General features: G+C 38.2%; 1 protein-coding gene across 1 annotated transcript in view; it reads left to right on the top strand.

Moving 5' to 3' along the window:
• itga8.S (integrin subunit alpha 8 S homeolog) overlaps positions 1-24437 on the top strand; it is a 103808-nt gene that overhangs the window by 72503 nt on the left and 6868 nt on the right. Inside the window, exons 24-28 of the mRNA XM_018269147.2 lie at positions 306-411; positions 3296-3454; positions 6222-6353; positions 12205-12318; positions 16928-17029. Of these exons, the coding sequence (XP_018124636.1) occupies positions 306-411; positions 3296-3454; positions 6222-6353; positions 12205-12318; positions 16928-17029 (613 nt within the window). The remainder of the gene's footprint in view (positions 1-305; positions 412-3295; positions 3455-6221; positions 6354-12204; positions 12319-16927; positions 17030-24437) is intronic.

The raw sequence follows: 24437 nt of genomic DNA, 5'->3' as shown, positions 1-24437 counted from the left end.
ACATTTATTCCGCTATGTGCCAGACATCAGGATGCCAAATACATTTTTGTTTTTCCTCTGCCTAGCCAGTTACAGCTTGGGGGGGTTTCCAGTGTATATGCAGCTTTACTAATCAAAATGAATAGGAAAATAAGATAAAGAGCAGTAAGGAAACTCTAGGGCTTAAAATCTATGAGAGTCTTGGAAAGACAAACAAGAGACGGGATGTTTTTCATTTGCAGATGTACAAAAAAAGCTTGTGATAATGATACAAATCTGTTTATATCAACATCTGAGGTATATTGTCATTTTTTCATCTGTCATAGAGTGTCCCAACCTCCTCAGATCATTCTACCCATTCCTAACTGGGAGCCAAAGAAGAAGCCTACTGAAGAAAAGGAAGTTGGGCCGTTAGTGCAGCATATATATGAGGTACCTATTCATCTTTAAATGTAACAGACAAAGTAAAGCTCATGGGGCACAGGGCTGATTTCAGCTGGTACAAATCTATCCCTGATGTCTACCATTGACGTCAGAAGCAGAATCCTGAAATCTGCCCCATGAAACATTATGTTGAGACTGAAAAGACATTGGCTTTTCTGAATAATTGTTATAATTATTATTGCTGTACTCTGGCATGAACAAACCTCCAGCAGAGTCAGTATAAAAAGCAAAGGTACCGAAATGGGGGCAAAGTTGATTAAATTATGAAATAGAAATAATACAAGTTATTGATATGATGGAGCTGTTTTCTGCACTCATGAAGTGGCCAATGGTGTGAAATTCATTAGGAGGGAGGAGCTTAGGGATAATTTTTAGTAAGAATCATCTATAAATGTAAAGATAGAACTACATGATGCACTTACCTCCGTTCCGACGAGACGCAAGGAAGTGCGGGCGTCACGTTGGAATTCATTGAATTTAATGTAAGTAATAGGAATGTCACAGGTTGAATCTGATTTCATCCGACACGACAGGACTGTTGGATGAAGACGCAACATGCATCGTTTGCATGCGACGGTCGTGTCGGATGAAATCAGCTTCTACCTGCGACATTACTATTACTTACATTAGATTCAATGAATTCCGACGTGACGCCTGCACTTCCTTGCATCTTGTCGGAACGGAGGTAAGTGCATTGTTTAGTTCTACCCTAAATATCAGATCTCATGCAGATGTTTTTTTTCACATATACAGTATATAGGCTTGTATATCTAAACAACATTTGGAACACTTTTTTGAGTCACTTACACTACTTAGCTCTGCTAATAATTAAAAGGAATGCTATTAGAACATATAGGGGGGAAATTGTTTTCAATAGGGTGTATCTTACCCCCCAACGACTTGCCAAGATCTACCCGGGTACTCCAGACACCTATTACAAATGTGGGGAGGAAGTTGGAACTCTCTTCCACGTGTTCTAGGAATGCCCCTTTATGCAACACTATTGGGGTAAAATACTAGACTTTATTCAAACTATGTTTGACTTACCGAATATTCGCTCCCCAGAGCTATGTTTAATGGGCCACACTGAACCACTTATCTTCCCCCAATGTTAGAGATTATTTTATTTGCGATTGTTGTATTATGCTAAGAAAACCATTTCGCTGACTTGGAAGGATACTAGCCCCCCTACTATGAGCCGATGGAAGAGATTGATAAACGAAATACTCCCCCTGCAGAAGGCGGTTTATTTAGCTAGAGGATGGCGGAAAAATTCCAAAAGATATGGGGTCCTTGGCTTGAGCTGCCTGAAACCGCGGTGCACACGTTACAAGCAATGACCTAGATCTGGTTGAAATGTTCCCTGCAAAATAAATGCATGTATATCGCTTTGTTGTACCTGATTGCAACCCTTTGATTTTCCTAGGTAGACAATTGTAAGACATTCTTATGTTTCTTTCTTTTCTTTTGTATGTCTTTTTTGAAAATGTTAATAAAAAAACAATTAAAAAAAAAAAAGAACATATAGGGGGTTATTTACTAAACCCCAAATGCAAAATTCACGAATTTTTTTTAATAAAAATTTGGAATTTATTAAACCCCGAGAAAGAAAAGTCTGAATCTGAAAATCTGGCATCTCAGACCTGTCGAAGTTGCATATAATTCAATGGGAGAAGTCCCAATGATTTTTTTTGATGTGCTCTGGGTTTCGTGCAATACCCCAAAGTTTTCGGAGTTTTCCGGCAAAAAGCATAAGAAATCTGAGTTTTCGGGTGAAAAATCCCAAAAAATTGTAGGAAAAATCGTGAAAATCTGATTTTTTTGCCGCAAAGCAAATTTTCTGGAAAATGTAATAAATAAGCGTAAAAAACCAGAGCAGATTTAATCTGAGTTTGAAGCAGAAATATTGAGATAAATTTGGACTTTGATGAATAACCCCCAAACTGTTTGCTCATTTATACAAGTATGGGATCTATTAACCAGAATGTTCAGAACCTGGGGGTTTTTAGATAAGGGATATTTTGTTAATTTGGATCTCCTTACTTTTATGGGGGTAATTTATGAAAATCCGAATTTTCTAAAATAAAAAAGTCCAACCAAACTAGAATCCACGATTTTACCTTATTTATTATTAAAAAAGCACGATTTAATCAGATCGGGGGGAAACTAGATATAATCAAGCAAAAGCCAGAATTGCATTGTTTTTTCTAAGGTTTTCCCAGAATTGTACCATTTTTTCGGGCTTCCTCCCGAAAAGCCCAAGTTTTACAGATTGTTGCCCAAAATAGTTGGATTTTCAGGCGGATTGCAGTGCAAACCACAGAAACTTCTAAATAGCATAGGGCCACTGCCATTGACTTATATACAACCTCAGCAGGTTTGAGATGGGAGATTTTCAGTTTCTGACGTTTTGCAGCATCAGACTTTAATAATAAATCCCGAATTATAGTTTTAAAAAATAAAATAAACGAAAAGTAGCTTGTCTACTAAAAAAACATTTAAACATTAAACTCTTTAGGATTGTTTTGCCTACAAAAGTGATTAATGATATTTTAGTCAGGATCAAGTACCATTTTATGATTTCAGAGAAAAAGGAAATAATTTTTTGAATTTAAATTTTTAAATTATTTTATTAAAATGAAGTCTATTAGAGATGGTATTTCCCTAAGTCTGATCTTTCTATAATGTATGTATAAATCGGCAAACATAGGAAGATATTTATCAGAATAAAGGGAAATTCTCTTAAAAAAAGAGTTCGACTTTTATAAAAGTGAATCGGGCTTTGGGCATTTATTTGAATAATTAAGTGCACAATGTTCTCCCATATACTACAGAGCTATACAAATATGTATTTCTTGATTTCTTTGTAAAGCTGCATAACATTGGCCCAAGTGCTATAAGTGAAACACAGCTGAGTGTGGGCTGGCCTTCTCAAAGTCGAGATGAGTTCCTCCTCTATGTATTTCACATTCAGACTGAGGGTCCCCTGAAGTGCCAGACAAGAGGTGCTATTAACACCTTACATATAACAGTAAGTGCAATTAAATTATTTATTCGTATCTTGCATGCTGTTTTGCATTTTTGTTCTGTATCATTTGGAACCAGTGTTAACAATATAAAAAGCTGGAGGCAATCGTACCGTGGTGAAACAATACTTTGGAGGGCCCTATGAAAGATAGTAGTTTGGATCCCCTTCCACCATATTCCACCATAAAGTTTCCACTTAGGCTTTGAGAGCCCTGAAGAGCTTTGAAGCCCAATAAACACATTCATCTATGACTGTACATCAAGTCCATATATTAATAATGTTCATAATGCATGTTTAAAGAGGTATTTAAAGAGGAAATGCTCAATGGTTTTTGGACTCCATCAGGCATATATTTCCAAAAACAGATTTATCATGGGTCGAATTTGAAAAACTTTGAATCCAACCGAAATTAAATCACAGCGTTTTTTTGCCCGAATAGGTCTGTTTTTGATTGAATAGGTCCATTTTTGATCTGATTTGAATCGTACGAATCGAATTAATAGCACATTCGAATCGTACGATTTGAAATTTTTCCCCAAAAAAAAAACTTTGATTTTTCAAAGTCCACCAATTGACTCCAAATGGGTTCTAGGAGGTCCCTGATAGGCTAAAACAGCAATTCAGTACACGATAAATTTCGATATTCAAATTTTAGCATTTTTTCAAATTTAAATCAAATTTGGACTAATCTTTAGTCGAAGTACACAAAAAATAGCTCGATATTCGAATTTTTTTTATTTGAATTTTCACTTCAACTCTAGATAAATCTGCCCCTCGGAGTGTTCTGCCATTCCTTCTTGGATAGGACCATTATTTATTTTTCCTTTCCATATTGCGTCACTTGAGTTTAGCCAAGTAATTACGTTAATTGGTTTCATTATAATGTGAAAGAATTATAAATACATTTGTATAGGTTTTTTTCAAATGGAATACAATTAGGCTTTCATTTAGGACCCATTCGGTTGGAAAACGAGAATGTTGTCTCCTCATGGGCAAGAACAGGAAATTAGAATTTTCTAACTACTGACCTGTGAAATAAACTAGGAAATAAGTATAAAGCAAATGTTATGGCAGGTTTGTTTTGATTGCTTGATGTGTTAAATGTTGAATTTCCTACAATGCTCTACTATGTGCAGATTCACACTGTTATTTCTGAGAAAACTGGATCTCTGGAAGTCTAATGTATAGTGAAAGAAATACTGAAAAATATCCAGAGCTATCTTTCCAGATAACCATATTTACATTTTGCTTTTTCTCAAGAGTATTTTTCTCCCAATTGTGGTTAGTTCCCTGCATGTCTTTATCTGTCATTCTCTTTAGTACCTACATCAGCCACACCATTAAAATGTTCTCTTCCACTGAAAAGATACAAGATGGGGTTACTAGTTCCCTATTGCCAAGCACAACAGATGTTCTACATATGTAGAGACTAAGGTAGATCATTAAATGCTTCTATAAAACAATACTGCGATAAAACTTTATGTTTTAACTCACGTTATGAACCTTTTTAAAGTAGTATAGCTAGTGCCTGCTATACAGTGTCTGAAGATACAACTCTTCAGTGCTTAAATATCACATATTCATCTTGACTGTAGAAGTATATCAAAATGACTATATAAATGTCATCAATGTGGGGAGGTAGATCAGAGAATGAGATGGATGACCAGAGAGTAATTAATCAATGGTGTTTTTTCAGGTTGAACACTAAATGCAGGAGGGGGGCTTCTGATGAACAGGCAAAATTCTAAATGCCGAGGAGGGCAGCCATAATAATAAGGAACAGGCCCAGGGAATCCAGTAGCATTTATTTGAACAGTAATTCATAAAACATTGCCCTTGGCATGTTAGACCTAAGCCAATAACCCTAAATAATTTCTATGAAAGAACAGGGTAGCACAGAGGTGACTGACCCAAGTATGTCATAAAGAAGTGCCATCTAATTAAGAACAATGTGGAACTCATGGACTCATCACCTTACTGAACTACAATTCCCATCAGTTTATTGATGTTCAGCACAGCTTGATTGACATTGGTGATTAGGGAACTTATTTGCAATGATCTAGGAACTAGGGCAGGAAATAGATGCTTGCTAAAGACTTCGTAATTGCCATAATTGACCACAGGTGTCTGAGATAATCAGGCACAGAGCCCCGAGCATAAAAGGGAAGATATGAAAAACAACTTCTCTCCAAGGTCACTTGGAAACAGCTAAAGTAGAAACGAGCCTGTGAATCCCGAGCCATGCTGTTTATTCTCGTTATCAACCAATCTCTTTATAAGGGAATGTTTGGCCAGTACAAGCTTTTTGTCAACTCCGTTGGCTGCTCCTCAGCCAAGGAACAAGGAACTAATGGCTCTAATCTGTAAAAATTCCCTAGAGCTCAAAAACAGTTGTTGTATCTCGTGTGACCAGGGTTTTTTCTACTGAAAGAAAGAAAAAAAATGATTAATTTGTCCCTTCAAATAATCTTCTCTGAACCACTTAACTTAAAGTTAAATACTGTTATGTTTTGGTAGCCGAGGATACGTAGAGTATAACCGTGCTTTATTAGCAGGTTCATGCAGCCATTACACTTCAACAGTAGCTTCAACTCTAATACTTTTAAGCAGCATAGAAAGTACACAGAAATATAACAGTATAACTCTTGTGCACAGTGACACCTACAGGCCCTTTGTATAAACACCACAAATACATTTTTTAAATGTTTTTCATGGAACTAAACAATTCATATGTTTAGATGATGGATAAATATGTATGTTTCTCTTCCAGCCAAGTGAACCCGAAGATACCCCTGAGCTTGCTTCTTTTCTGCGGAATATCAGTGTATCTCATGCAGTGAGTCGCCGGGATGTAGCTGTGGCAGAGGCTTTAAGGCACGTCCCTACACCGACAAAGCTACTGGTGAGACATAATCTCCTGCTATGTATTCAGTGTCACAAGCTTAAAGGGATACTGTTATGGGGAGAGAAAAAAAATTCAAAATTAATCAGTTAATAGTGCTGCTCCAGCAGAATTCTGCACTGAAATCCATTTCTCAAAAGAGCAAACAGATTTTTGCTTGTCAATTTCCCAGCTGCCCCAAGTCATGTGACTTGTGCTCTGATAAACTTCTATCACTCTTTACTGCTGTACTGCAAGTTAGAGTGATATCACCCCCTCCCTTTTCCCCCCAGCAGCTAAACAAAAGAACAATGGGAAGGTAACCAGGTAGCAGCTCCCTAACACAAGATAACAGCTGCCTGGTAGATCTAAGAACAACACTCAATAATAAAAACCCATGTCCCACTGAGACACATTCAGTTACATTGAGAAGGAAAAACAGCAGCCTGCCAGAAAGCATTTCTCTCCTAAAGTGCAGGCACAAGTCACATGGCTGGGGGCAGCTGGGGAATTGACAATATGTCTAGCCCCATGTCAGATTTTAAAATTGAATATAAAAAAAATCTGTTTGTTCTTTTGAGAAATGGATTTCAGTGCCGAATTCTGCTGGAGCAGCACTATTAACTGATTCATTTTGAAAAAAAAAATTCCCATGACAGTATCCCTTTAAAGTATTCGTGGTGTTTCACCTTATTCTGCTGAAGCGTTTTATTTTGATTTCAAGTCATGACTAGTTGTCTCAGAGATTCAAGAGCAGAGTCCCCAACCTTTTTGTACAGTGAGCCACATTCAAATGTAAAAAGAGTTGGGGAGCAACACAAGCATGAAAACAGTCCTGGGGGGGGGGCAAATAAGGGCTCTGGTTGGCTAGGGATGCACCGAATCCACTATTTTGGATTCGGCCGAATCCATCTTGGAAGATTCGGCCAAATACCGAACCGAATCCGAACCCTACTTTGCATATGCAAATTAGAGGCGGGACAGGAAAAAGTGGGAAAAAATTGGTTTGCTTTCTTGTTTTTTAACACAAAGTCTCATGAAATCCCGCCCACCCCACAATTTGCATATGCAAATTAGGATTCGGTTCGGCCAGGCACAAGGATACGGCCAAATCCGAATCCTGCTGAAAAAGGCCGAATCTTGGCCGAATCCCGAACCGAATCCTGGATTCGGTGCATCCCTACTCTGTTTGGAGACAACCAAAACTTGCCTCAAAAAGAATCACATGTTTTGAGGCCACTGGTAGCAACATCCAAGGGATTGGTGAGCAACATGAAGACAAGCCCTACTCCATTTTTAGCTAAATTTTCTTGGATTCAGATAATATATGAAGTAGGGCTTTGTCTGGCCCACCAAAGAATCTCTATGCCTTTGTCTTTTTAGAATTACAATTCTAGTGTGGAATCTCATCAGTCAGTCTTGCAGAAAGAATATACATAAATTATATGTATGCAATTTGCATGTTTGATATATACACGATTCTATCGTACTCAATGCAGAATATATATAATATAAATGTGTTAACAATGGTGTTATAGTAAGAATGCCACTGTCATCAATTTCATGAGTTTTTAGCACATCTGACATCATTAACTACTGCAAAAGTAAACACTCAGCAGCCATAGAAAAACAATATACATCTGTGCAAACGCTTAATAAATTTAAGATGAGGCAATGCTTAATGTGAGAGAGACTGCGTGGGATGTTTGTAGCCAGAAATATCCAGACAGAATTGTATTATTTTACTCAAAGCTTCTGGTGTATTTAAACATTGAGATCAAGTTAATGGTTGACAAAATGTGCAGCAGTCCAGCCATTGTGGAAACTCCAAGCATCCTTTTCTAGAGGGAATGACAACATATGGATGTTCTTGGGGTTGTACTGTAGGGGCACCAGGGGTAATGCAGTGAACTGTAGGAATACATTGAGAACTGTGAAATATAAGGCAGGGATATTGGTGGACTAAGATGTGCATGGAAGAGGTTCTGGGCAAGTTGGGTTCTTTAGAAGCATTGTGCAGAGCTTTCAGGTCATCAGGTCCTGTAATTGTGCTCTTAGGGTACATCAGTTCTGTGCAGTTGGTAGGTATGCCGTGTGCTGCAGAAGTACAGATATGGGATCCAGAATCCCATTATACAGAAAACTTAAAAGTATTACTTTTTTCTATGTAATAATGAAACAGTACCTTGTCCAAACTAAGATATAGTTAATCCTTATTGGAGGCAAAATGAGTCTCTTGGGTTTATTTAATGTTTAAATTATTTTATAGTAGACTTAAAGGGATCCTGTCCCTACAATTTCGACTTTGAATCAAACGATTTGAACTAAAAATCGTTCGACCATTCGATAGTCGAAGTACTGTCTCTTTAAAAAAAACTTCGATCCCCTACTTCGCGACCTAAAACCTACGAGCATCAATGTTAGCCTTTGGGGAAGGTCCCCATAGGCTTTCCTAGGTTTTTTGGATCGAAGGAATTTCGTTCGATCTATGGATTAAAATCCTTCGAATCGTTCGATTACCGAACAAATAGCGGCAAATCCTTCGACTTCGATATTCAAACTCGAAGGATTTAACTTTGATAGTCGAATATCGAGGGTTAATTAACCCTCGATATTCGACCAATAGTAAATGTGCCCCTAAATCTCAGCCTTGCTCCTGGCAAACTATCACATGGTAATGTAAAACACTTGGAGCAAATGTAAACATCATAAAAACCGTACTCTTTAACTGGTTTGCTTATCATAACAGCACCAGGTTCTGTTCAACATCAGATGTCACATGCTTCAACACACAGCATATTCATGCAAGTAACTGCTCTACCTTGACCTGTAATTGCATTGTGGCAGTGGATGTACTTCCTATGAAACCACAGAATTGGCTAGGACAAGATTTTTTCAGCAATAGCGACTCAAGAAGGATTTCTCATAACGTTCAGTGGCCAAGAGTGCAACAAAATCGGAGGCCAATGGTGTTGAGTTGGAGAATTTCAAGCTACACAAACACACGCATGCATCTGTTCATTTTATTTGACACAGGAATATTCTTCTTTAATTAAACCTGTTTTGATGGGTGTTATACTTGTACACATCAAGGCACATCAATTAAACATGTAATGAACGTTAACTTGTAAAGAGAAGCGCCAATATCACATCCCTGATATTCTCTCCAGAAGTTAACGTTCATTACATGTTTAATTCAGAAATTAGCTGCAGATCAGGTCCCGCCAAGGTTCTTGTTCTTTCAGAGCCAAGGACAAACATGTATTTGTTTATTGCAGTTGTATCTTTGCCTGTGACAGATACACAGAGTAGTACTTCTCTGCTCCTCTAATTGCAACCAGCTTTGCTTGTACTTTCTGGTTTGTTGGCTGGCTCTTCAGTCTGAAAGTTATTTTGTGAGTGATTAAAAAGAGCCAGTCTTGTAGTTCTAATGCTGGCTCGGGTACTGCTTTTGTGATAGATATAGATAACACTGATAGCGGTATGTTCTGTGTTCTTCACAGGCAAGTGCAATTAATTCTTTCTTCTAAGTTCTCTGTGAGAAGTCAGTCCGGTGGAGGGAGGGTCGACCAGATGGGAACTTAATCTATTGAGTAAAAAATTCTCCAGAAATAAAAGTGTATGGATGTACGTGCCAATACCCATTTTAGGCGTTACTGTTTCTATAGTATTATATAGATAGTTACACCATTATCCATGCTTTAATAAAAGACACTGGGGCTCATTTATAAACTTTGTGCAGCGCAGAATGATTTACACATATATTTGCCCTGCGCAAGGTTATATTTCTAAAGCTGCATAAGAGTGGTATGTTTAGGGGCAGATTTATCAAGGGTAGTAAATAATACTTCGAAAGTAAAAAAGTAAAAAATACTTCGAAATTCGACCATCGAATTAAAATATTTCGAATATCGAAGTCGAAGGATTTTTCACCAAAGTTGTGGCAATCGAACGATCGAAGTAAAAACGTTTGATCGAACGATTTTATCGTACGACCGAACGATTTTACTTCGATGTGTGAAGACTTAGAAAATGCATTAGAAGGTCCCCATAGCCTAACATAGCACTTCGGCAGGTTTAATTTGGCGACCTATTGAAGTCGAAGTTTTTTTACTTCGATATCGAATATTCAAACTATTTTACTTTGAAACGAATTCGAAGTAAATTCGAAGTCGTAGTATCCTATTCGATGGTCGAAGTATCCAAAAAATTACTTCGAATTTCTTTTTTTTTTTTTTTACTTCGAAAATTCCCTCGAATTCACTTTGACCCTTGATAAATCAGCCCCTTAATGTGCAAACAGAATTACAAACTTATGTTCGTACTGCGAATGTCCACAAGAGCTTTTAAAATAAGGCTAAAATCGCAAATTTTCGAAAATTTAAGCACATATTTACGACTTTGATGGAGGAGAAAATATTTGCAAAAATGTTTCACACAAATGTTTAATACAAATATAAGTGAAGCGCAGAACAGACTTGTCTAAGACCAGCAAAGAGTAAAACTTTGAACAGCCAGTAGCCAAGGGTGTTTTTTGTAGTAGACATCCGCATGTGCTTTCTTTGTACAATCAAGGCAACAGAGGTAATAGATGTCAGAGCTGCAAAATGAATAAAGAAAAAGGCCTAGTTTAGGTTTACTTATCCTTTGAAGCAGCCCTTACATCACATATTAGATTCCACAGCTAAACACATTAGCCGAAATATGTCAAGAATCCAGAAACCAACCATGGGTGCTCTTTGCATCATTTAAAAACAGTGGCATTCTCACTTAATTTACTTAAATTACTATCTACGTTACATAAAAGTCTTTAACTGTGAAAGGTCAATTGTGGTTTCTGGTTTATTATTCTTGTTGTTATGCATGACCTGCTTCAGGCCTGGGCATAACAAACTGCACCCTGTGTTCATATTGATCCCGGACGTAGCAACTCCAGAATAGTAAGAAGTTTACCTAATGGACTTTGTTGGAAGAGGTCTAGGTCTAGGAGATTTTATCACGCTAGTAATTGGGGCGGCAGTTAATTTCATGTGCCCTGTAAGAGTAGGTGAATATTCAACAAAAAAAATTGTTGTTAAGAACGGGAATAAAGGAATAAAGGAATAACTGGTATTATGGAATCACTGACCTTAGACATGTAGTGGGCCAAATCAGCCTCATCTAATCACTTGTCTCCAAGGCCCACTCAGACCTGTTGGCAGAGCATCTCATTAATGAGCCAACCATTGCAACCAGCCAACTCATATCTGGTCAGTCCCTGACCAGATATTGGTCTGCAAAGCCATTTGGCCCCCATTTACAGTCCAATCAGAAACAACTCAGGTTGGAGGGGTTGAGTCAGCAGCTAAAACTGCATTGTCCTTGGCCATCTTAATGTAATAAGAAAGCACTGTGATTACATTTGTCACCCATCTGATACATAGGAGGACATCAGTGGAGAAGATCCTTGTGACAGCTGCTTGAGTATAGAGGCCAACACAAAAGGGTGTGCAGGTTACATAAATATGGAAATGACTGGAGAACTGTGATAATGCAAAAGGGTGCACCAGAGGAAAACACATACATCTCTAAATAAACAGACTCCCTTTTGTATTGTCACAGTTCTCCAGTTAACTTTTTTTTAATTTTTTTATTTACATGGTATAATTGTTTTTCAAATCGTGATTCCTAACCACTGTAGAGAGAGGCACAGGCCACAGTTTGTCACTGCAGTAGTCTCCGAGGATGTTATAGATTGATATATTACCTAAAAATGGGTATGGTTTGTAGAACGTTCAGAGTGGCACAACATTTGAACTTGTATGTAAGAGTAAAATCAAATCTCACACTGAATATAGCTATAACGGAAGCAAAAATCTTTTTCTCTCTACAGAATTGCACTAATGTGAAGTGTTTAACGATATCCTGCAAAGTCGGGCACTTAGATGGAGGTCAGCGGGCGGTGGTAAAAATCCGGTCTCGTCTGTGGGCTCCAACATTCTTACAGGTATAATGGAAAAGTCTTTGTATGTCTCTTATGGGAATAGTGCTGGTTAGTAACGAACAGGAGCTGATGCGCTGTGTATCTAACAGTTTTAATAAAGAAAAATGTGCACACAACTCTGTAGACAAATATAATGGGAGGCAGCAAAAATCAAGTCTGTAAAACAGGCTGACGGTCAAGGGTAGGCAGAAGACTTGAGGAGTGAGAAAACAGGTTGAAGTCAAACCAGGGAGTCAGAACTAAAGGGAACAGAAACAGGAGCAAGATCAAGATTTACAGGAACAGGGTCATCGAATCAGGAACAAAGGATCAGGAACAAGATCTTCATAAACTGAGGGCTTGGAGTCGGCAGGAAGGTCAATGATCCAGCCCTGAAGAGTCGGAGCGAGCTTAAATAACCCTTTAACAAACTGTTGCCGGCAGTTGCCTGGACAAGGGGCATGGCTAAGGGAAGATGGACTTGGAGGCAGTGTCACAGAAGATATTCTGTGGGGGTCAGGCTGCTGCCACACTACATCCTGTGGCTGAAGCAGGAGGAGCAGTGGCAGAAATACAACAGGTCCCTGATTCGAATCCAGGGATTTCCTGACAGCAATACTCCAGACACCCCGTGGAGATACAAAGCTATAGTAACGCTTGCTGAAAACTGAACCGTTTCTGATTTTCACTTGAAATGGTTTTCTTCTCCTGGCTGATTTAGTAAAGAAAGCTAACATAATGAACAGTCAGCTGTTCTTTAGCCTTCAATGACAGCTGGGATTTTAGATGAAGCCACATAATATATTACTAAATATAAGCAGGTCCAGAAATATAATGCAGTATTTATAGGCACATATTAACCAAAATTTGGTTAGTAGCTTTGTAAGGCAGAGCTTTTGTCTTTATATAATGCTCAGGAAAAATCCTGGATTGGTTTTATGTTGCTGATTTGGTGGTTCAAATCACAGGTCAGTACAAAGAACATTTGTAATGCATTCTTTTGAATTTATATAATAATATTGAGGTTTATTTGAGACTTTTGTACTTTTTAAATGAGCATTAAGAAGCATGCTTGTGCACCCGTGGTGCTCTTTTATTTGAATTCCAGTTCTTACCCTTAGAGTGTCACTTATTGAAACATTTCATACATTATAGTTATTGAAAAAGTGTTAAAGTAATTGTATAACTACACACTGGTCTTGTATTGCCCACTTCCAAACCAGTTAAATATAAATAGAACATGTGTTTGTATTAGCAGCACCATCATTCATTGATCTTCACTTTAAGACTCAAGATTTGGTGAGCCACCCCACCCCCCATATTTATTAACACAAGCTTCACTTGGAACTAGTATGTATCTCACTTGACCATTGTAAAATGTGGAGATTAAATTCCTCTCTCTGTACATTTATATTATAAATTATACAAAATCACCACCACCCTAGCCACATGGCTTCGGTTTTTATGCAGCAGGTTATTCACTTAAAACTGTATAAATGACCTAGGAAGAGCTCCACAGACCGATAGCTAATGAGGACTCCACACCAATTACCTCCAAATATTATCATACACAGACGGCTTCTTGCAGGTAAAAGTATTGTTTATTTTAAATCAGGATTATTATTATTATTATTAACATGTATTTATGTAGTGCCAACATATTTTGCAACGCTGTATTGCATTGCAGCCTGATACATTTCACATTTGCAGGTAAGCAGTTATATAAATGAACATGTCATGCTGTGATGGAGATATGAAATAAACACTACTACTACTACTGGTGATCCACAGGTTCACTGTTGGTTGAGCAAGATTGGGTTGAAATTTAGCCAACCACTGCGGGTTAGGGTTGGGTGCGGGACAGACTGGGGAAGTACACTCCCCACTGCTCCAGAAGATTCAGTGGGGGTCATTTATCAACACTGGGCAAACTTGCCCATGGGCAGTAACCAATGGCAACCAATGAAATTTCTGCATTCATTGTTTTACTTGCAGCTGGCTTTAAAAAGCTAATCACTGATTGGTTGCTATAGGTAACTGCCCATGGGCAAATTTGCCCAGTGTTGATAAATGAGCCCCACTGTCTTTTAACCACAGGCACACACAGTAGAAGAGTACAGAGCGATAAGATGTGGGTATGGCTTGGGCATGGGTCCTACAACAGCAATATTTTGCAGGTTAGGGTTGGGTACGGGTTAAGGTTTTGGAATCAGGTGCTCCTTATACTAGGCATTTAAAGCTGATGCAGAACCCATGATTTGTGTATTGGTTACACAGTATATGTGTCCCATCTCTTTGGCATGGAGTCGATGGCTTGTACTGGACAAGAACAATTAGTTGGGATTTATGTTTAAGGATATTATCATAATCATCTCATCATCATCTTTCTTAAAGCTAGTCGAACACTGTTCCTAACACAGTCATTAGAACAAATGTATTTAGAGCCACATCACTTTAAATGAAGCCTCTGGTCGATGGGACACTGGATGCCTGTTTGAAGTTCAGCCACTCACCAGATGTGTGTTAGAAAATAACACATTTCAGTGCATCTCAGCTAATAGCTATTTGTAGAGAAAAAGCCAGGCATTCATTCTTCAATAAGCTCCTCTATTGCACATTTCTTTGAAACAAGTGCATATTTAATGCGACGTTTAATCCCAGATACAGAACTGTATTCTCTGGAGAAATCAAACCTTCCCATGTGTACATGGTTTGGACCTCATCATGCCCCCTAGCACTCAGAGAAAGTGAATGCAGTTACTGTTATTATCAATTATTTATAGAGTACCAACATACTTCACAACCCTGAGTTGATGTCACACTCAAAAAGAAAGGCACCATAGTGATACAGTGGAAAGATATGAACTATCCTTGGACTTTTGATGGAAAGCTGTGTTGGTTCATTGCTGATACAATCGTTGACAATGGATCTTCTCAATGGAAAGCATGTCTCTGCATGGAAACAGCTGTGTCTGCAGTTAGAAAGCAAGGGATTCTGCAGGAAAATTGGGATCCAACTTTTAAAAATCTCAATGGAACGATGGCCAACAACCTGTGAAACTCCACAGATTAGATATCCCTGATGTAAATGCTGAATGAATGTCTAAATTCATTTATTTGTAGGGGTGCATTAGCTCTTTCACAATTTGGGAAAACACATGCCAGCTCTTCCTTTCCCCAAAGATCTTATGCAGGTGCCCCTCTTCCCCTGAATTCAAACCAACAGCTTGCACCCAAGTCCAATTATGTAATAAGAGTTTTGCATGAGATGATGCATAGGAATGCACAGGATTAGATGGCCACACGTATATTATATGCAGGGCCTATACCTAGAGAGGGTTGTGCTGCCAATATATATTCTTGGCTGAAGATGCAGCCCAGTTCTAGAAATTTGTAACCTCCTAAACAGTCTACAGAAAAATCATTAAAAAACATGGTTAACCCAACAGAAATATCTTGTCTCCAATAAAGATAAATTATATCTTAGTGGTGATCAAGTACAAGGTACTGTTTAATTATTGCAGAGAAAAAGGGAAATCATTTTGAAAATTCTGAATTATTTGATAAAAAGTGTGTCGATGGGAGATGACCTTCCCATAAGTTTTCTGGATAATGGGTTTCTGTATAACAGATCCCATACATGAATTATGATAATGTAGGCCTGGACATTATGGTTGCTTGTCACTCAACTTTAATAGTTCTAGTGATTTTGGAGATTGCATTTCTGGACAAGCCAAAAACCTTAGTATTTTTAATACAACATCTAAAACTTTTAATAAGGTCACTATCATCTTTCAGTTGATATTTCTCTACCATCATTTTCATTTACAGGTATGGGATCCTTTATCTGGAAAGCCGTTATGCAGAAAGCTCTGAATTACAGGAGGGCCATCTCCCATAGACTCCATTTAGATTTCTGGATAACAGGTCCCATATATTTATAAACAATTAATAAGTTCAATACCCTCCTTTAGTTGCTATTTCTCTACCATCATTTTCATGAATATATATAATTATTATACATTGTGTATATATTTTTTCTTTTGAAGTCTAGGGGGGTTTAGAGGGATCTTATTATCACCATTGAGAGAAAAATTTTATTCTTTCTGTTATAGAAGCTCAAAAAAGTTCACAATGCACAATATAAAAAAAACACCCACATACAAAAAAATAAACTGTTTAGAGATAAAACAAAAACTGTCTCTCGAGGCCTCTCTATATAGCGTTACATTTCTATATCCAAGCAAGGGGAAATAGCATTAAACATATGCGTGTGACATACAATCTGCAAGGAATTATTTCAGGAAGAGAAGCCATAAATTATTCCCCTGCTCTTGCTCTATGCTGGATTCTTCTCTAATTGGAATTAAATGTTATGTAGTGTGTCAAAGGAGTCTCCACATTTCACATAATGTTTTTCCCAACGGGGGAAAGGATAAGACTTTGGATTTGGGTTTCCTTTGCATACATGGCTATATTCCAAATATAGATCACGTTTCCTAATTCTTATTTATATCCGTGAGTCCTGCAGTATTTCTACTCAAGATTGTGTGCTCAAATTCTGTTCATTTAAAGGGGAAGCACGTTCAGCGTCATGCTACAAGTTCCTAATTTTATTTTGTTTTGTTTTCAGAGAAAAAATGATTATTACTCACTTATTGCCAATGTTTCATTTGAAGTCAAGAAGATGCCTTATAACATTCAACCAGCCAAACTGCCATCTGCGTCCATAACGGTAAGGTATATATTATATTCTTTTTAAATACTCGGCCAAAAATATTGGGTAATTGAGGCACTACCCAGCACTGAATATCTGTCTTAAAGCAGAGATAACAAAAACAGTTTTCAGCAGGCTTTTGGGCCTGGCCTGTTTACCAAATTATGTTAAAGTTTAGAGGTAAATGTTTATGTTCTTCCTTTGATATTCTAGATCTCTAGCAGAACAAATGTTCCAGTTATATTGTTCTGAGCTATGAGAAGCCTGACCAAAATATAGATAGAAAACTTGAATTCCAAGAGGGAGGTTGCCAAATAAGTGGATCTTAACCCGATCCTAACCATGCTATGCCAGATTGGGATGATCCGATTATATGGTTCCCAGTGGCCTATGGCATCCTGTTAGGAGAGGACTATATCATTTTATCTGACAGAAATGTTCAAATCTACCCATTACATATCTGCCCGATTTTAGCCAGATACTGTATCTAACGAAGAGGCCATTGGAGGGATTAGTACCAGCCTGTGTACAGCCAGGTATGGGCAGAATATTAAGAAGAATCTTCCTGATGGGAATTGGAACAGTTATGATCATGGTCTTGCTGACTTTTCTTGAGAGTTGAGCCCTTGTGCTCAGAATTGTGTTCCCCTCCAAAAAATTTATTTTTATTATTCTACTTGATTGGTTGCTAAGGCGTATGGCACTGGTGTTAATCATCTCTGTAACTCTGGCTTACACTATCACCACCATACTGCCATTCTTATTCTTTCCATCAATTCTTGCCATTTTTAAACCTCAAAAGATGAAGTCTGCGTGTATTGCCGATCATACGATTTTCAGTGGGAGACTGTCACTAGCTTTGGTTGGACATAGACATCGTACGATTGCTGTCAGGGGCAGAACATTGCTGATCTGTTCTTTAACTAATCTGACTGGTAAGACTTTGATCTGAATGGTTAGTGGCGGGTCGGGAGATGGGAAAGTCCGATCGTATGATGATTCGTACGATCGGATCTTTGCATCTATGGCCAGCTCATTATGACCAATTTAATGTCATTTTCAGAATCTCTCAGATTCCAGTACCAGTTTGGTATCAGCAGTGATGATAGTAAAACACCCCAGGGATTTATATTATAATGACACATTGTTATCTATAGACCTGAACCAACTGTAGTGCAGTTTAATAAAAGACTGCCATCTTTGACTGCTCATTGTAAAAATGTGCTAAACAAAATGTACATTATATTTTCTACACACAGCCACCCAGAACTATTATATTATTAGTATAGGCAGGAGGGAAATACATGGAACGAAAAGACTACAAGTACGGGACTTGTTATCCTGAATGCGGGACCTACGTTTTTTCAAAATAAAAGATTTTCCCATATTTTGGGTCTCCAAACGTTAAGTCTACTAAACAATCATGTAAACATTAAATAATCCCAATAGGCCTGGTTTGATATTAGTTATATCTTAGTTGGGATCAAGTACAAGGTGCTGTTTTATTATTACAGAGAAAAAGGAAATCATTTTTAAACATTTGAAGCAGTTTACTTAAATAGAGTCTAAAAGAAACAACCTTCCCGTAATTCAGCTTCCTGGATAACAGACGCCAAGCAGCAACAACAATAAATGTGTAGCCTTACAGAACATTCGTTTTTTAGATGGGGGTCAGTGGCCCCCATTTTAAAGCCGGAAAGAGCCAGAAAAAAAAGGCATATAATTCAAAAACTGTAAGGAATTAATAATGAATACTAATTGAAAAGTTGCTTAGATTGGTCCATTCTATAACATACTAAAAGTTAGCTTAAAGGTGAACCACCCCTTTAAGATGTGTTAGTTACACATAATTGGTAGAAAAACAAAGAGTGAATAATCTCTCCACCGGCTAGAATGTAAATCGCCGGCGGAATGGTACTCGGATCGCTTCAACTTTTCGAAGTCACCCAAAGTTTCCTCATCAGGCAACTTCGGGCAACTTTGGAAAACAAATCGTTTTAGGGCGGTGGCACAAGAGGCTACTGGGGGAGATTAGTTCCTGCGACTGTGGTAGCAGGAATTACCAGTGGTGCTTTTAGGATGGTGGCATACGAGGCTAGAATGTAAATCGCCGGCAGGAAGGCATTTAGGGGAGATTAGTCGCCCGAAACAAGAGGCGATATGTCGCTGGGCAACTAATCTCCCCCAGTAGTCTCGTGTGCCACCACCCTAAAAGCACCACTGGTATTTCCTGCTACCACAGTGGGATGTCATTTGATGCCGTCCCATGAGTTTTTTTGCCACAAAAACAGGTTTAAGGCTAATTCCATGAATGCCATCATCATCATTATTTATAGAGTTACTTTTGATTATTTTGTAAATGTTTATGACTTGTCAGTAAGCTTTTATATTAGTAGAAATTCCTAGTAAATGTGCGCCCTCTCAACTGCTGAACCATTTTAATTCCTAGTACTCGGATGTATTTGATCTGCTTCCTAATAAACATTCCTTTCTCTTTCATTGACCTGTTCCAGTTTATCAGTCGTCCATCTCCTTCGTCATGCCCCCCCCCCTGGTTTCCTCTCATTCATCTTCTTTCCTTTCAGTCATCTTCCATAACCTTGTTACCCCTCCAAATACACAAGCAGACACAATTCTGCTGTTTATCCTCTCTGTCATCTCTTATCCTATTCAGTTTTTCTTTTTTGAACATTACCTCCTTCTCCAAGACAATCCTCCAGCATCTCTGGTCAGCTGTTCCATTTAATTCCATTTTTAATTGTCTGTGACTTCTTCTTCCTTTATTGCTGCACTTCTTTCTTTACAGCAGATGAGCAGAGTTATTTGGATTATTTGGGAATTTACACAAATCAGAGGGGAAGGGGATATGTAAAATGTGAAGTGCAGCTCCATGGCACCCAGCCCTCAATGTAGAGTTACAGCTGTAGCTGCATTATACAGCCTCGGAGCAGGGGTCTCTGCAGAAATAATTTCCGATGCAAAGTGGGCTCTGAAAGTGATCACAATACAGCTGGCAGATTGGGTGGGGGATAGAGATTTAAGCTGGCCATAGATGCAAAGATCCGATCGTACGAATCATCGTACGATCGGACTTTCCCATCTCCCGACCCGCCACTAACCATTCAGATCAAAGTCTTACCAGTCAGATTAGTTAAAGAACAGATCAGCAATGTTCTGCCCCTGACAGCAATCGTACGATATCTATGTCCAACCAAAGCCAGTGACAGTCTCCCACTGAAAATCGTACGATCAGCAATACATGCAGAGATATTATCGGCAGCCGACAGAAATTTTCTAACCTGTCCGATCGACCAAACGACCGATCTCCGCCGGACGAAAAATGTCGGGACTCTCCACACACGGTTCGAAAATTGTACGAATCCTCGATTCCTACGATCTGCGTCTATGGCCAGCTTTACATATTGTAAACATAGAGCAGAGCACTGCAGGATACAAAGAAAGCTCAACTCTGACGTCACTTTAGTTATCTTCTCCACAATCTGATGAAGCAGAACATGTTTGTAAAAATAAGAATTATTGATTAATCACTGGTCAAATGCAACATTTTTTAGAAAGTAGTTGTAAATGGGTCTATTCAATCCTCATGCCCTATGCTGAGAGGTTGCAGCACAGGTTATATTCCTACCCTTGCTTGGAACTAATACATGCAGCCTATCAATGAAGGTGTTTTAACTATATTTGCCCTTGTTTCCACTGTACTTCTACTATAACTCTTGCCTACCTCCAGATCATACGACATCACGATTATCTCAGTTCAAGATTGTTAAAAGGACACTATAATTCCTTGTTTAACATAAATATAGTAAACCAGAAGATATGTTTAACCTATTGGTCTAATCACAAAAACTGTTCTTTTTATTACTTCTTGATGTAAACAGACCAAACAGTGAAATTGAGGCTACTCCATGTTTTTCCTTGCAAGGCAGATAATTAGATTACTAGTATAAATAACTCCCTCTCTTCCCCTTTCTTCTAATTATCTTCCACGCAAGGATCAAACATGGAGTACATTTCATGGGGTAAATTCACTAAAGGGCGAATTTTCGCCTGAGAATGCTTTGCCACACTTAGGGGCAGATTTACTAAGGGTTGAATTTCGAAGTTAAAAAAACTTCAAAATTCGACCCTCGAATTGAAATCCTTCGACTTCAAATATCGAAGTCTTTTTAGGGAGATACGAAGAACTGGTAATCGGGCAAACAATGGGTTAAGATCTGTTGTTTTTATTCACAGTAAGAAAAAGTAATTTTCAATTCTTTTTTTACTCTTGTGTTTTTTTAAGGATCATTTTTTATGACACTTGGATGTTTTCATTGGGCCCATGTAGAAAGATTAAAAAGTTTTGGGCGTTTTAAGAAGTTTTTAGCTCTCTGCCTGCTTCCTAATAGCGCATTTACCATAACATTAACATATGCTGAATACATGACTTCAGCCATCTGTGGAACATATTTTTATGCAAGTGACAGCAGAGAAAGAGGAAAAATAGAACATAACAGGCAGTGAACAAAAATGTTCCTGTTCATGTTGGAGCCTCTGATTTTTTTGTTCTGTGTGTATTTATAGTTTCAGGAAAGCTTTCCCAGTCTTAAAGAAAACGATCATTAATAACTGGATGAAAATAAACTACAGGTATGGGATCTGTTATCTGCAAACCTGTTATCCAGAATGCTCTGAAATCCACATTTTTAAAAATGATTTGCTTTTTCTCTGTAATAATAAAACCATATCTTGTTCTTGATACAAACTAAGATATAATTAATCCTTATTGGAAGAAAAAACAGCCTCTTGGGTTTATTTAATGTTTACATGATTTGCTAGTAGACTTAAGGTAGGAAGATCCAAATTATGGAAAGATCTGGAAAACTCCAGGTCCTGAGCATTCTGGATAAAATGTTCCATACCTTTACAATTAAAATCATGTATATTAAAGGAAAGATCCCAAATGTAATTTTGCCCATTTGTAGTCTTCCTTCACCCCTTTAAGTCTATTTTCATGAATTATTGTTACCTCTTAGTTCCATTAAGGTCTGTCTTTCCTGCAGTTTCCTAAACATTGCAAATAAATGTTGCTACAAATACTGTGTTGTACATGCTGAACTTCACCAGCAGAGAGGTTTATCAACCCTATAGCAGTAATGATCCAGGCCTTCTTAGTTGTCCACAGCGGATCCCCATCTTGGATATTGTTAGGCCATCTTTTGAGTGCTTAGTTTGCTCTGGGCAAAAGAGTTGAGAAGCTAAGCTTAGGGTTCACTGAAAATCATTAAACATTATTGGCCAGTTTTCGGGTGAAAACTGCCTGCCCGGGTTTCCAAATTAGGAAATCCGGACAGGACATTGCAGTCAATGGCATGGCGATCAGCTGATTGTCACGTTATCATCCCCGCCCCGACATCATCAGTTCCACCCCCGACATCATCAGTTCCACCCCCAACATCATCAGTTCCACCCCCGATGTCACGGCCCTGCCCCCCCGACGTCACCCATCCTGTCCGGAGTTAATTTAGAAAAAAGGCGGCAACCATCATTAATGTTTATGTCATGTGTTCTAAATTTCCCCACCAATTACATTTGATTATGACCTATTTGCAGTTGAAAAAATGCACCATCTATACCATAATGAAGAAATATTTACAAATAGGGAACAATAAAGATCATCATCACCAATTAAATGAACTCTGTGGTGTGGCGTGCCATTATGAGTTGACTGACGTCAGAACAAAGTTTGCTCCATCGTTACAAATCTAGAGAGCCCCTAAGAGCTGAACTCTGAAAATACCTAAGCACTATAAAAGCCATTAGTCGGAGGCAGTAGTGGGAGGGTGTTTCTGTTAAGAGCAACTCAGTCTAAAACAGTGTCAGAAACTATAATAAATACATATATACATATACCGCCCCATTGAGTAAATATTGATTCTCTCCTGTCTGTGATATTGAATTAACTGTGCCGTCTCCTCTTGATAAAATGCCAGTTCCGTTCTTCTCACATGGAAAGATTTTGGTATGTGCGGTAAGAGTACAGCCACATTTATTTTCTCACTGTATTTATGTTTTGTGTTGGATAAAAGATTTATACATTACATTTCTTCCATATATGCCGTATAAATGTATTGATGCAAAGTCAGAGTGAGTTTATTTCGGGTTCATGGGGTACTTCACCCTCACATTTCCCTAGCAGCTGTGCTTTTATCAGGTTTTGCTTTCTTTTCTCAACGTGATTTTTGCTTGTGTTCAAGTTTCATTAAAGGGCAACTGAAATGTAGTGAATGCTTAGCATTAGTTTTCTGAAAAAGGCTTTTGAAATATATAAATATATCACTGTGGCAGATTTTATTCTCACTGATGCTCAGGCTGCACCCCTCTACCCTTCCACTACTTTGGACTCCTCTGGGGTGGCCAGCTTTAAAATATGAGAGCTTCAGAAAAGTAAAATTGGATAAAGTAAAGTAAAATTAGATCTTAAAGGAGAACTAAACCCCCCTACCATAAGCCCCCCATAGCTTCTAGGCATTGCCTCCCCGCTATTTGCTTTAGTGTAGAGGAGCGCAGCGGAGCTTCCAACCGCCATCTTCCGGCTCTTTGTATAGTCTTAGGGTCTCAACGCCGATTCCTGACTTGGCCCAACAGCACATGCTCCGGCAGGCTTTGTGTCTGCAAAGAGACCCGAAGACTATACGAAGAGTCAGAAGATGGTGACTGTGAGCTCCGCTGCACTTCTCGGCATTTTAGGGTGAGAATTTTTTAAAGATTTTTTTTTTTACACTTAAGCACATCAAAGAGAGGGGAGGGGGGCTTATGGTGGGGGACGTTAAGTTCTCCTTTAATGCCGCAACATATCACCATAGATATTCAGGTTGACATGTATCTATCAATTTCAAACATTAATTCACAATGGCCTGAGCCTGATGTGAACCTGAGCAATCTTTTTTATTTGCAGCAATAGAACTGAACATGTCTAAAGTGGCTTGTACTGGTTTTCAGTTTGCTGAATATATTTTATCCTTGCATGCTATAATTCCTGACCTGGAGTCTGCATCTTAACCACAGCACCGGGGATAAATACAATTACTTCAGATAACATACAGTATACAAGTATGGGATCTGTTTTCTAGAAACCCATTATCCATAAGCTGTGAATTACAGGATGGCCTCCCATTTTAATTAAATAATTCAAATTTTTAAAATGTATTTCTTTTTTATGTTATTATAATACACTACATTGTACTTGATCCCTACTAAGATATAATTAATTCTTATTGTAGGTAAAACAATTATATTTGGGTCCATTAGGAGGATGCAAAAATCAAAATTTGTGATTTTTTTTATTATAAAAAAAATCACAAATTTTTCGGAATTTATTAAACCCTGAGGATGGAAAAGTCAGAATCTGAAAATCCGGCATCTT

The sequence above is a fragment of the Xenopus laevis genome, chromosome 6S (genome assembly GCF_017654675.1).
Source record: "Xenopus laevis strain J_2021 chromosome 6S, Xenopus_laevis_v10.1, whole genome shotgun sequence".
NCBI lineage: Eukaryota > Metazoa > Chordata > Amphibia > Anura > Pipidae > Xenopus > Xenopus laevis.
Note: the sequence above shows the minus strand (reverse complement) of the source record. Positions and strands in the feature narration are given on the sequence as shown.